Below are 13,073 nucleotides of genomic sequence, written 5' to 3' on the forward strand. Positions count from 1 at the left end.
ATCCTCCCAGTGCCAGCCACAGGCTTAAACAGGCCTTCCCTCAGCCCCCCTCAAAGCCGGGAGGGGGGACTATGTGTGTGAAGAGTCAGACGGTTGTCACTTACTAGAGAAGTGACCTTGACAAGTCACTTAACCTCTCAGAATTTTCATCCAGGGGACTATTTCATCCAGGGTTTCTATGAGGAGTGAGTTGATGTACACAAAGCACTTAACATCTTGCCTAGCACCGATAAGTACTGTGTAAGGATTAGCTATTATTCTTTTATTATTATTTCCCTCATAGCCATGGGCTGCAAGACCAGCCAGCTCAATGGTATCCACTCTGAGCAACTGGGCAACAATGGAGGTAACTGGGTGGGGAAGAGCCGGGGGTGGGAAGCTTAACGTCGTTACCTGATAAGGACATCGGGCTGTCGTGGGTTTGGTGTCTGGTGACCGCTTTTTTTCTGGACTCCAGATCACATTTTCCTGTCTCTGAAAGTCTGTTGACATTGTATTGAATACTGCGTATTTTGGACAATAGTGTAGAGACTCTGGATTTTGTTATCTTCGTTAGAAGACTGTTGATTCTCATTCTAGCAAGCAGTTCAGCTACTCGCTAATCACCTTGAACTTTCCAGGGTCTCACTGTAGGGCATGATTCTTGCTCCTAAGGCACAGCTTCCCTAGGCCCTCGCTGGATCGCTGGATTGCAGGGCCGTTAGCAAGGTGTTGGCCGTGTTCATGAGGTCAGTGGCCCCCAGCACTACTTCTTTCGCCCTCTAGTATCTGTGTCCCTCTCTCAGCCCCACTGCAGCTGCTGTCTTGTCAGCCTCTGCCAGGGGGAGACTGCACATGCGCACCAGAGCCTGTGGCCACAGACGCGTGGGGGACCCCACGAGGACTGCTGGTTCCCCCTCTCTGCACAGCATCCTCTTCTCCAGGGCCTGCCCTGTGACCCAGCTGCTTCAGCTTCCTGACACTCTGAGCTCTGCTTGCCCCACTCCGCAGAGCTGCTGGGCCCTGCTCAGACCTGAGCCGGCATCCTGGTTGGGGATGTTTCCCCAACGGAAGAGCTGGCTGACTGTGGGCCTCGCCTTGTGAGTTCCCTTCTCTCAGGATTGCAGTCTCCCTTTGTCTGTTTGCCTTATGGGAAATCGTTTATCTCACTTATTGGGGGCAGTTTTATACACCCCTCCCCCCATATACAGAGGGATGCTAGTCCAGTATCGGTTATGTATCATCCCTTGAACAGAAGCCTGTCTCTGTGATTGGAGGACACGTTGCAGCCGGCACTGCCACAAGCCCAGACGCACAGTTTTGTTACCCACTCTGCGGATAATAATGCTGCATTAGCCTTGGGGCGTGAGCACTCTAGCCAGACCTTTCCTTGAAGGAGGGATGTTGGGAGGCATTCGATTTAGCAGAGGAAGGAAATGAACACATTATTTTATTTTAGGACCAAAGTCCAGATCCGAAGGTACTTCCTGGATGATAGGAAAAGCGCTTCTGGGGAAATAGGTGCTATTTTAGGAATGAGAGGTAAAGGCTTTAGGTCTTAGAGAAGCACAATGATATTGAGGCATAGAAAGGATAGGCAAATCTAATTAGAGAGCCCTGGCATCCAAGTCAACACTGAGGTCTTATTTATTTCCTCAAAACAGGACAATGCACTGTTAACTTACCATCTCTCAGATTTGTGGCTGGGGATAGGTATGTGGTGCCTAAGCAGCCCTCCCTCTACGACAGAGTCCCAAGGAGGAAAGTATAGGGAAGCACCGAGGTGGCCTCTAAAGCATTGAAATGGTGGTGCAGCCAGGAGAGCCTCTGTCGTGTGAGCACCTGTGAGATTCCAGACCCCTCAGTGCCACCTGAGCACCTGTTCTCCCCACGATTGGCTCTCATTGTTACCCCGTATTGAAGTTCTGCGCATGTGCACACAGTGGTGACATCACTCGTGGCCCAGTTCTTAGTGTATCTCATTTGATGGTCAATTTCAGTTCTGTCTAGCACCTGGGTCATAGTTTATGTTTAAACCTATTGTCAAATAACTTTAAGTTGTGAATAGCGTCCGGGTCACAGTTTATGTAGCTACAAAGTTCCTTTGGGATCACATGCTAACCACAAAGATAGTTCCTAGTTGTTGGGATTTCTTTTTGTTTTTTTTAGAAGATCATTTGATATATTTACTTAACCTGATTTCTAAATCCCCTTAATCCAATATCAAAACAAGGCTAAACCTAGCAGTGAGATGATTTACTCAACTAGTAAATCAAGAGAACTCTTCATGCATAATCTGAAAAATCAAATATTGTAGAACAGTACAACTTAAGCAGATTTAAATGGTAATGTTAATAGAAGAATAAAAAGGAAGCTCTCCTCCCAGCCTACATTTTAGGTAGGTTTTAAAGTTTGTAGTGTTTTTATAACTGTAAGTGAGCATTCATGAGACCCAGAACACAGCGCCCTAGGCAGGCAGAAATGAACAATGCCCAGCATTAATACTTTGACAGAATTGGAGCAAACTAAGTAAGTAATTTCATTCATTCTTAATGTGTATAAAGACCATGTAGAAAGCGCACGCATGTAGTCTGTGTCTGAGGGTCACTGCAGACACGAAGTCAGGGTAAAATGAAACGTCTTCCAACATGAGCGATTTTATTTGAAAATCTGCAGAAACAGAAAGTAAATGATCTCTGGGGTGCTTCTGATTTGTAACATTCGAGCACCCGAAGCCATAAATCTCTCTGCAAGTAAAACGCGCTGCGTTGGGGCAGTAAATCTGCGGCCACCACAGTGACTTCCTGCAGGTCCGGCCAGCGCCCTGGCGCGCAGACGTACCCGTGTTATGCTGCCAACAGGGGGCGCTTTTCATAAACAGGCTCACGAGTGATCCCACTTCTGTTCTGTCAGGACTCAGCATGGGGGTGATTTTTAACCAAAAGAAAGGGCGATTTCATGTGGTTCACCCTATATTTGATAAACAGGAACTTGTAAAGGGGTTGTTTTGGAATGAAAACACGAGTTTCTCGGTTTCCTGTTCAGAGTAATGCATTGTCGTTGTCCAATATCCTGGGGCTTGTTATTTCCCCAGAGTATATAACTGGTTGGATACATTAAAATACTCCCAATGGCTTCTGGGATAGAAATAAATCCTGCCGAGCTGGGTGACTTGGGAGAGAAACTATTGAGCAGTGATGTCTCCCTCTACTGGATGAAGACAGGAAACACCAGGAAAGGAGGGGGGTGGATATAATAAGATCAAGGTGAGAGGAGAGAGGGGTGGGAAGAGAAGAAAAAGAGAAGTGGGAGGGAAAGGACACAGGTGGGCGGGAAAGAGAAGAGAATCAGTGGGACTGAGGGAAAGCCGTCAAGTGGAAAGATCAACAAGAAATGGGCAAATAAGAATGAGACGCAGAGGTAGGAAGGACGAGGCATAAGGACACCTTTCCCTGGGCCGTCGCCACAGGAACCCTGAAGTGTTGGCCGTTTTCTCCCTCGAACTTCTCCAATGGGATTTACAACCATGAAGGTTGTGCAAAACGAGGAAAAGCTCTGACCTTTAAAAAAATTCACATATTCCCTAATCATTGAGCTTCTTCCGAGAAGGAGATGTTGAGAACGTGCAAAGTTAATATGACGAGGATGATAAACCCTGCTGGGCAGTCGTTGCACTGTCCTTGGTCGGAGTCTAATAGAATCATGGTGTCCATCCCGGTGGCCGGTCTGGAGCCAGCAGGCGCCTCCCGTGGGCGCTGCTGCGGGAGGCGCCTGGCCCCAGGCCCCCGGGGGCGTGGTCTTCCAGCAGAAATCAGTGGAAGGGCAAACCGTTTCCAAAGTTATGGAATGCACGCAGGATTTTGAGACTTAGATCCGTGGTTCCAGTAATTGTGCCCACGGATGGATACTTTTAATGAAATGCTTTAGGCTACATTTTTATTTTCACATTTTTAAGTCCTTAAGTTTTCCCCCGGGTAAACCAGAGAGCTTTTCATTAGGGTCCTGGCCATGAGGCTGAGTGCAGATTTGTTACAGTTTTAACGAGTCATCAGTGTGGCCACGGGAAGCGCCCCTGGGTGTGTGCAGGAGTGGGCCCAGGTCTCTGACGTGCACTGACCACCAGGGGCCAGACACTCAACACAGGAGCTGCCCTCTGGTGGTCAGTGTGCTCCCACAGGCAACCTCCTGCAGCCAGCCAACCTCCTGCAGTCCCTCCCCCCGGCTGGCCCTGATCGGCCCCAATTGGCCCTGACGGCCGGCCAGGCCAAGGGACCCCACCCGTGCACAAATCCGTGAACTGGGCCTCTAGTTGGTTAATAAGATTATGTAAGTTTCCAGTGGACAGTCCTATGATGCTTGGGTGGGATTGTTTGAAGTGAGGTCCTGTCTGTGAACCGGGGCCAGGAGCATGGCAGGCCGAGGCTGCCCCCTACTCCCTGGGCACCTGTGGGGGCTGTGAGCTGGAGCAGCTTTCCCAGGTGTTGGTGTTGGTGTTTACCATGTGCTGGGTGTCTCCAAGTGAAACCAGCTGCTGCACACGCTCCCTGCCCTGCTGACTGAGGTGTCACTAACGGGTTTCTCTTTCTCTCGCACCCTGCCCTCCCTCTGCCCCCCTGACCCCTCCCCCCCCCAACCCCATGCCATCTCGTCTGGGCTTCTCTTTGCTGGCTCCCTCCTGCTCCAGTGCGACCAAGACCAGTGCATTCAGAGCACCAAATTCGTTTTGCAGGCCGCGGCCACGCCCCTGCTGCAGAGCGAGCCCAGCCTCGCCAGCGACGAGCTGCACCTGTCGGGGAAGCCGGGCCTGGGCACGCCCTGTGCCAGCCTGACGCTCGGGCAGCCCACGCCACCCTCCTCCATGCCCAACCTCTCCGCCGAGGCCGGGCTCACAGACATACTGCCCCTGAAAGAGGAGCACGTGGGCCACCAGTTCCTGACCCCGGAGGAGGCGCCCTCGCCGCCCCGGCTGCTGGCCGGCAGCCCCCTGGCCCACAGCCGCACCGCGCACGTGCTGGGCCTGGCCAGCCAGGATGCGCTGCACGAGGACTCGGTGCGCGGCCTGGTGAAGCTCAGCTCCGTGTGACCGCGGCCCGGCCGGACTGCAGGCAGTGGGGGCCGACAGACTGCTCCCCGCAGCAACTTTCTGGTGACTCAGGGCCGTGGTGGCGAGGATTCAGGCCCTGCGCACGGGGACCGCTGCCGAGCGCATGGATCCCCTCTCCCGCAGAGGCGAGCGGCCCAGATGCTCCCAGCTTGGTGTGATTGGCATTTCTCCCCACCCCGACCGCTTTGATGACGGTGAAAACAGGGAAGTCGCTATTGTCAGGCCTTTGGAACGGGGAGGGCGTGGGGATGGGGGAACCTGGGGTCTGTGATCAGAGGCCCAAGGGACAGGACGTGCCCGGATGTCAGTCGCACTGTCTGCTGCCACTCTCGGGACAGACACACAGAAGGCTTGCGAGACTGGTGGCCAGACTGAAATTGCACTTCTTTGTTATGCTACTAATATTTGAAATAGACATGCTATTCCATTTGTTAATTTTTTTAAAAAAAAAAGTCGAAAGGACAAAAACAACCAGATGTGAGCCTGCATGCCACGCTCGTCCGTTCACGGTGGTGATGGTCTGCAGACGGAAGCGCTGCCTTCTTCCTTTAATTTTGTGAATTTCCAAGTCCTGTTTCATGGGAAGATGGTGGGAGAGGAACCAAGACGAATGGACAATGCCACCCATCGCCAGTTCATTCAGCTTAATTGTACCCGGGTCCGTGGTGCCTGGGCCGCAGAGGACTGCTGGGGGGTTAGCAAATGGAGAATCAGTTAACCTGTTCAGTAGTTAACCGAGGTTTTGTGTTGTGCCACACCCACCACACCTCCTTGTGTGACCAGACTTCCTGTGGACAGCCAATAAATGACGCCCTCTGTTATTTTGGATCTGCGTGAAGTTATCCTTAACAGCGTAAATGACAGGGTTCCTGTGGCTGTGGAGAGTTTGTTGTTATCGAAGTATCCCTAGTGAGGAGTGGTCCCCAAATGGCCAAAATCAAGCCGTTGAATTGTAGGGTATGTAAGAGAGCAGCTTCTTGTCATTTTTTAAAATATATTTTTTTATTGGCTTCAAAGATGAATGATGAGAGGGAATCATGGATGGGCTGCCTCCTGCACACCCCCTACTGGGAATCGAGCCCGCAACCCGGGCATGTGCCCTTGTCCGGAATCGAATCTGGGTCCCTTCGGTCCATAGGCCGACGCTCTATCCACTGAGCCAAACCAGCTAGGGCTTCCTGTCATTTTTCTTTTTTCTTTTCTTTCATCGTCTCTTTCTGACATAGTTTTAGCGGAACATGCTCTGCGTTCGCAGGTTATCCTGCGGCAGTTTATATCTCTGGCACGTGGAGGGGAGCGGCCGTTCAGGCACATGGTGTGCTGTGGGCCGCCTTCCCCGCCCTGCCTCCTGCGAATGAGGCACCAGCGCTCAGAAGGGTAACCTGCCATCCTAGTAAAGGCATCGCAGTGGGAGGAGACACCGGCTTACAGTGTGGTCTGAGACCATGCAGATCATCGTTCTTCCCTAGACACTAATCAGAATGGAGTTAAGAAAATTACCCTCCATTCACGCCCATTTCTCACCTGGCTTTGGACTTCAGGAGTAAGTCCCTTTGGGGGCAGCCGCAGGGACTCGGCGGACTGTCCCTGCTTCTCCTCAGGTGATAAATCCCACAGCCAAACCGACTCAAGCTGCACATCATGCTCTGCTCAGGCCCCTGCAACCACATGAAAGGCAAGATGCATTGATCAGTGATGCAGGAGGTCCCCAAAGGTTTGAATTCATGGAAAAGGGCTGTTTCGTCTGAGAAAGAGCTGCCATTTTATATAAAAGGGGAAAAAAGGATAAAAGACAAAAGTACTATGTCAAGTCTCATCTGGGATAAAGCCAGTTCTTTGTAGGTCAAAAAATTGTGCTGAAAATAACCAGAGTTCTTGGGTCCTGGTATCTTCGAACCATCCCTATGTTTCCTACTGTATATGTGAATAGAAAATGCGAAGGTAGAGTATGTGTAGCTATTATTTTTAATTTTTTTATGATTTTAGAGAGAGAGAGGAAAGGAGAGAAAAACAGCTTCACCCAATCATGCACTCACTGATTGATTCTTGTATGTGCCCTGAGTGGGGATCGAACCCACAACCTTGATATATCATGACGATGCCCCAACCCACTGAGCTACTTAGCCAGGGTGGCATGATTTCGTTTCTGGACCTCCTAACTACTTGTACACACTGGGAATTTAGAATAAGGGGAACAGTGTCCCCTCCTTAATCAACCTCACGGTCATCAGTGCACAGGGGTTCCCCTGTACACACTGCCCGTGAGCAAAAAACGACAGCCCCCTGCCTGCCTTCACACTCGCCTCCCGCTCTGCTCTTCACCTCCTTCCATCTGCTCCCCGGAGACTGGGAGAGAGCTGGCCCTGGGAGAAAGCGGGTGATTCTGTCTCACTCTGGTACCGGCATGGCCCTGTCCGTCCCAACTTCTTTATCTGGAACACAGAGACGGGGCCTTTGGGGTCCTCTCCTTCCTCACATGTTCTAATTCAGCGTTTCCTGATTTCCCACAACCAGCCCTTCTTTTCATCTCAGTATGAGAAAACCCAAGCAGCAAGGGCCATTATCCATTGGTCTTGACATGATGAACATTTCCTTCATATTTCTTGTCAGTCTTCCATCCCAGCCTGGACCCCGTTCCCTGGACCCACATCCTTTATCCACGAGGGGGTTGGGAAGTCTGGTGAAATGAATCAAGTCTATTTGGGGTCCAGGAGGGAGATTAACTTAATGAGCCAATTTGCTAAGACAGGTTGCTTCTTAAAACCCCAAACCAGAGAGGTACCACCGCCCTTTCCTCTGGCTGGGGAAGAACGGAGGGCCCTCCGCATGGGCCACGTGTTCCGGGAGCTCCCTCCTTCCTCCGGTCAGGGATGGTCTCGGAACAGTGGCTTGCCTGGCGATTGATGAGCTTGCCTTTCCCATGAACTGGTCTGTCTCTTTAAATGTTGAGTGGTTGCATCTAGCTGTGGCTGAGCAGACCTTGGTCTTCCTCAGCTCTGTCAGTGTGTTACAGATTGATTGCATGCTAGCTAAGAAAGAAAAAAATGAGATAAACGTTTTACCGTGCTATTAAAGCCTGGACCATTATCAAACACACATCCACGCTCTTTTTCCTGTTTAAAAATTCATCTGCTTCTGTTCTCCCAGAAGCACTCCAAGCACGCAGGCTTCCCAGGCACTGAATTTAGCCTGAAAGCCCTGCTCTCCCAGGACGGACGCTGCAGGGAGCCAAGAGCCTGCGTCTGAGAGGGCGCGATGACACGTCGCCGTGTGCCTGGGAGAACTGGCCCGGCTTGTGTGTGAGTATGAGTGTGTGTGTGTGTGTGTGTGTATGTGCGCGCCCACGCTGTACCCACATGAAAAATGCTCGTTCCAGCTTTTAAATGGAACTGTCAGCCTGTGAGAATGATGGCAGATATCCACCCTGTGCCAGCAAAGTGCCAGATACCCGTCCTGGTCCAGCAGGGCACCCAGGAACAGACCTTTTGGGTGCTTCCCAGGGCTGTGCCCACCCCTCTATGCACTGCAGTCTTCGCCTGTCGTGTTTAGGATACTGACTGGGGTTCAAAACAAGATGTGAACCCCATTTTACGAGCCATGTTCCTACTCACTCCTGAGTGGCTTTGAAAGCCCCTTAACTCTTCTCCTTTTATATCATTTACTAGAGGCCTGATGCACGAAATCATTCAAGAGTAGGCCTTCCTGCCTTAACCGGTTTGGCTCAGTGGATAGAGCATTGGCCTGCGGACTGAAGGGTCCCAGGTTCGATTCCGGTCAAGGGCATGTACCTTGGTTGCAGGCGCATCCCCAGTGGGGAGTGTGCAGGAGGCGGCTGATTGGTGTTTCTCTCTCATCAATGTTTCTGACTCTCCCTCTCCCTTCTTCTCTGTAAAAAAATCAATAAAATATTTTTTTTTTTAAAAAAAGAGTAGGCCTTCCTTCCCCCGCAGCTGCTGGCACCAGCTTCCCTCTGGCACCCGGGACTGGGGCTTCTTCCCCCGCAGCCCCAGCTTCGTCCGGAAGGACATCCAGAAGGATGTCTGGTCTAATTAGCATATTACACTTTTCTTACTATAGATTGATTTTTAGAGAGAGAGAGAGAGAAGCATTGGTTTGTTTCTCCACTTACCTATGCATTCATTAGCAGATTCCTGCATGTCCCCCTTAGCGCTTCATGGCCTGGGCCTGGGCCCTCCCATCTGATTCAACAGCAAGAAAAATGGATTTGCCAAGTGTCCCCTTGGCACAGGAGTTTGTGGTGGCATCTCCAGGGAAATTCTGGAACCCAAGCCATGTGGACCCACCTTTCAGTGGCTGCCGAGGCTTCTGAAGGGCGAGGCCTGACTGGCCCTTTGGGGGGTCTCAGAGCCACCCCGGCTCCCTGCCCCAGCAAACAGCCTCTGTAACCGGCTGTCCCCCTCCACCCACAAACCATCTTCTCCACCAGGACCCCAGTGCCCGCCCAGCCAGGCCCCGGCTTCTGCGTTGAGCCAGGAGGGTCGGGGTTCTCGTGGATAGTTTAGGGAGTGTCTCCAGAGGCAGTTGCCTTTCCTTCCTGCACGTGAGTCCACTGTTTCGCCCATTTAGTGCTTGGTCAGGTAAGAGAAGAGAATAAAGGGAACAGACGTTAAATATGCTTTTCTGATTAATGCCTTATAGCCGCTTCGAAGCGGAGCCTCAATCAAATCAATGTCCACATTTTCTCCTGAGCACCTGTGAGCTGTGGGGGTCTAGCAGATCCTTGTCCGAATGAGAGAGCCCTTCTGTGAATTCTTACTCCTCGGGTCCCTCCACGGCCCTGAGGGCCTGTGCAGGGCATTGCATGCTGTTTCCATGTTACCCCGTGAAAAACGGCCTCTCGGTTCTTCCCTGGAAACGCGTGTCTCTCTCTCTCTCTCTCTCTCTCTCTCTCTCTCTCTCTCTCTCTCTCTCTCTGTCTTATACAAATAAGTCATTGCAGTATTAATGTTAAGAAGCGTTGTCTTCTTTCAAATAAAGGTCAGAGATGCTAACAGTTTTTTGAAAATAAATCAGCAAATCCTCTGTCTGCTTGCCCGTCGCACGCGATCCTGATAATGCAGCCGAGACGGATTTCAAACACGAGTGGTTAGTACAGTAATCCGGACGTTAAAGATAATTGGGAGCTTCAAGACGAGATTGTTCCTGGAGCAACTGAATTTGCAGCTGCGCAAGACTAGACAAATGGCCTCAACTGCCATTGTTTTTCCAGCCTCAGAAGCCCCAGCAGTTAGATACAGAGTGGACTGGAGAGCAGATGCGTAGCCTGTGCTTTGCAAAGACTGTTCTTCCATAGGTTGTTGCTGTCTGGAAAGGTATGTGGTCGTACTGATGAAGAGGAAGGAGCAACTATCTTAGTTCCCTGGATGTTATAAGATGGGTAGTTCCACTGACAGGCGGCATGGCATATACAGGAAAACGTGTTTTCCAGTTCTGTATGAATGGAGATCTTTTTTTTCTTTATTGATTAAGGTATTACATATGTGTCCTTATCCCCCCATTGCCTCCCTCCCCCCCCCCCCAATTCATGCCCTCACCTCCCTGGTGTCTGTGTCCATTAGTTAGGCCTATATGCTTGCATACAAAGTCCTTCGGTTGATCTCTCCCCCTTACCCCCGCGCTCCCCTATCTTCCCTCTGAGGTTTGACGGTCTGATGGATGCTTCTCTGTCTCTTGATCTGTTTTTGTTCCTCAGTTTATGTTCATTATATTCCACAAATGAGTGAGATCATGTGATATTTATCTTTCTCCAACTGGCTTATTTCGCTTAGCATAATGCTCTCCAGGTTCATCCATGCTGTTGCAAATGGTAAAAGTTCTTTCTTTTTTACTGCAGCGTAGTATTCCATTGTGTAGATGTACCACAGTTTTCTAATCCACTCATCTGCTGATGGGCACTTAGGCTGTTTCCAAATCTTAGCTATGGTAAATTGTGCTGCTATAACATAGGGGTGCATATATCCTTTCTGATTGGTGTTTCTAGTTCCTTGGGATATATTGCTAGAAGTGGGATCACTGGGTCAAATGGGAGTTCCATTTTTAGTTTTTTGAGGAAACTCAAATGGAGATCATTTTAGCCAAAAATAATAACATCACAATAATATAACAAAGATTGAAGTCTTGGTAACCATTTGCTCAGGGCACCAGGGCATTCTGGGTTCATATTTCATAGTCAAACATTTTCATATGAATGAGAAAAAATAGCATTTTGAACTGTAGTGTATTCAAAACCATGAATCTGAACAGTAGTGAACATAACACATAGCATTGCATGTTTTCAGAGATAATTAAGCTTATTGAAGTGCCTTTCCTGTTTTAATCAATATTTGCAGAATTGATCTTAAGCCTGAAATAAATTAAGGAAGTATTTTCCTCCTTCACTAAAAACTGCTAATGTCCTCAAATATAAACGCCAGTCTTTGTAAGACAGACATTATCAAGGTCAACAAGGTGTAGAAAAGAGTGTGATCAACCTGCACGAAATAAATTCGCACTATAGACACCCACCTGGGGAACAATGGGGTTTTCTGATCACAGGTACCCAGGTTGGTCTTCTACAGTCGTGATTCTCAACTCTTTCAATTCGTAAGTGACTTTACTAGTAGAGCTATGCAGGTGTCAAAACCAATCCACGTGTCCTAACACACACAGGGACACACACACATATCAGCCTCCAATCTCACTATGAACTTGAAATATATTTTTTCATGGAAACAAAAATCATAAATGGTGTTTAGATCCTCAGCCAGTCTACAAAGTAATCCATAATTTGCCTGAAATATACCAATGATAGTCCTAGGATCAAATCACCACCAAGCATTCCTGAACCCCAAACTTCTCTAAGTTCTGAGCCCTGAGCCTGGTTCTATGACCCTCGGAGCCCTGAGCCCCAGATAATGGACTTCCCAGCTGCTGCTATTTCTACCTCACTGCCAAGTAGATTAAATCCATTTTACGAAAGACACGGAATTTGTTAGATTTTTTTTTTATATTTCTACTAGAAAAAACTAAACAAAAAAACTAAAAAAAAAAATCCTTAAATTTCCTATTTCCAGAGATTCAAACAGTTAAATGATCTTTTAAGCTCTCTCTTGAAAACAAGCTTTTCCTTTTTCTTTAGGGCCTTCAGGAATTTCAGCTGAGATGATTTTCTGGCAGAAATTCCAGATGACTCTACAGCTAAATACAACTTGACTCATTTGTGGTTGAGAATGTATCTTTCTGTTGACCCCTGGATGAAAACATGCCGTGTGCTCTGAGGCATGTCTGTGTCTCTGACAGTGGACGTCTTGCTGAACACAATGTTGGTTCTTTCATAAAGCCTTTGAAAAGGGTCCTGGAGCTAAGGAACATTCTGGGAAGGTACACAGGAGAGGACACATGCACACGTCCCTCTTAATGTCCCTTTTCGATTGAAATCTAGTCTGAGGATCGAAACTTAATTAGGTTGTTAGGTCAGCCTAGCAACTGCACTAGAAAATACAGTTTCTGGGGATAATGAGAACAGATGGATTTAGAGGCCACCGGATTGTTCTAAACCAAGCATGTCAAACTTGCGGCCCGCAGGCCGCATGCGGCCCACAACAAATATTTTTGCAGCCCAGCCAATATAACAGTGTGTAAGAAATGTTTTAATAAAAATTTCGTAACTTAATTTTTACAATATCCTGTTATACATAATCTATAATAATAAAAGCATAATATGCTAATTAGACCGGACATCCTTCCAGACGTCCTTCCGTCCTTCCAGACGAAGCCAGGGCTATGAGGGAAGTCCGGATCCCGGGTGCCAGAGGGAAGCCGGTGCCGGCAGCCTGGGGAAGGAAGGCCTATTCTTGCACAAATTTCGTGCATTGGGCCTCTAGTTATTAATAATGAACTACAACATTCACTAATGGCTGATTACTGTAATCACGTTGCATTCATTTCCCTTATGGGCTTTCCGCGCAGGCGCACCATTTCTCTCCACTGA

At 49.0% G+C, this 13,073-nt stretch overlaps 1 protein-coding gene across 5 annotated transcripts in view; it reads left to right on the forward strand.

Moving 5' to 3' along the window:
* Positions 1-5,911, forward strand: part of ZDHHC14 (zinc finger DHHC-type containing 14) — a 170,306-nt gene extending 164,395 nt beyond the window's left edge. For 2 of the 5 annotated variants that reach the window (XM_023758212.1, XM_023758214.1), the window contains exon 9: positions 4,664-5,911. In XM_023758212.1, coding sequence (XP_023613980.1) covers positions 4,664-5,062 — 399 coding nt within the window. In that variant the 3' untranslated portion in view covers positions 5,063-5,911. The remainder of the gene's footprint in view (positions 1-4,663) is intronic. The other 3 variants (XM_006093877.3, XM_006093878.3, XM_023758213.1) reach the window with 3 other exon arrangements.
* The last annotated feature ends 7,162 nt before the right edge of the window (positions 5,912-13,073 follow it).

Source organism: Myotis lucifugus, unplaced genomic scaffold, assembly GCF_000147115.1.
Source record: "Myotis lucifugus unplaced genomic scaffold, Myoluc2.0 scaffold_125, whole genome shotgun sequence".
Taxonomy (NCBI): domain Eukaryota; kingdom Metazoa; phylum Chordata; class Mammalia; order Chiroptera; family Vespertilionidae; genus Myotis; species Myotis lucifugus.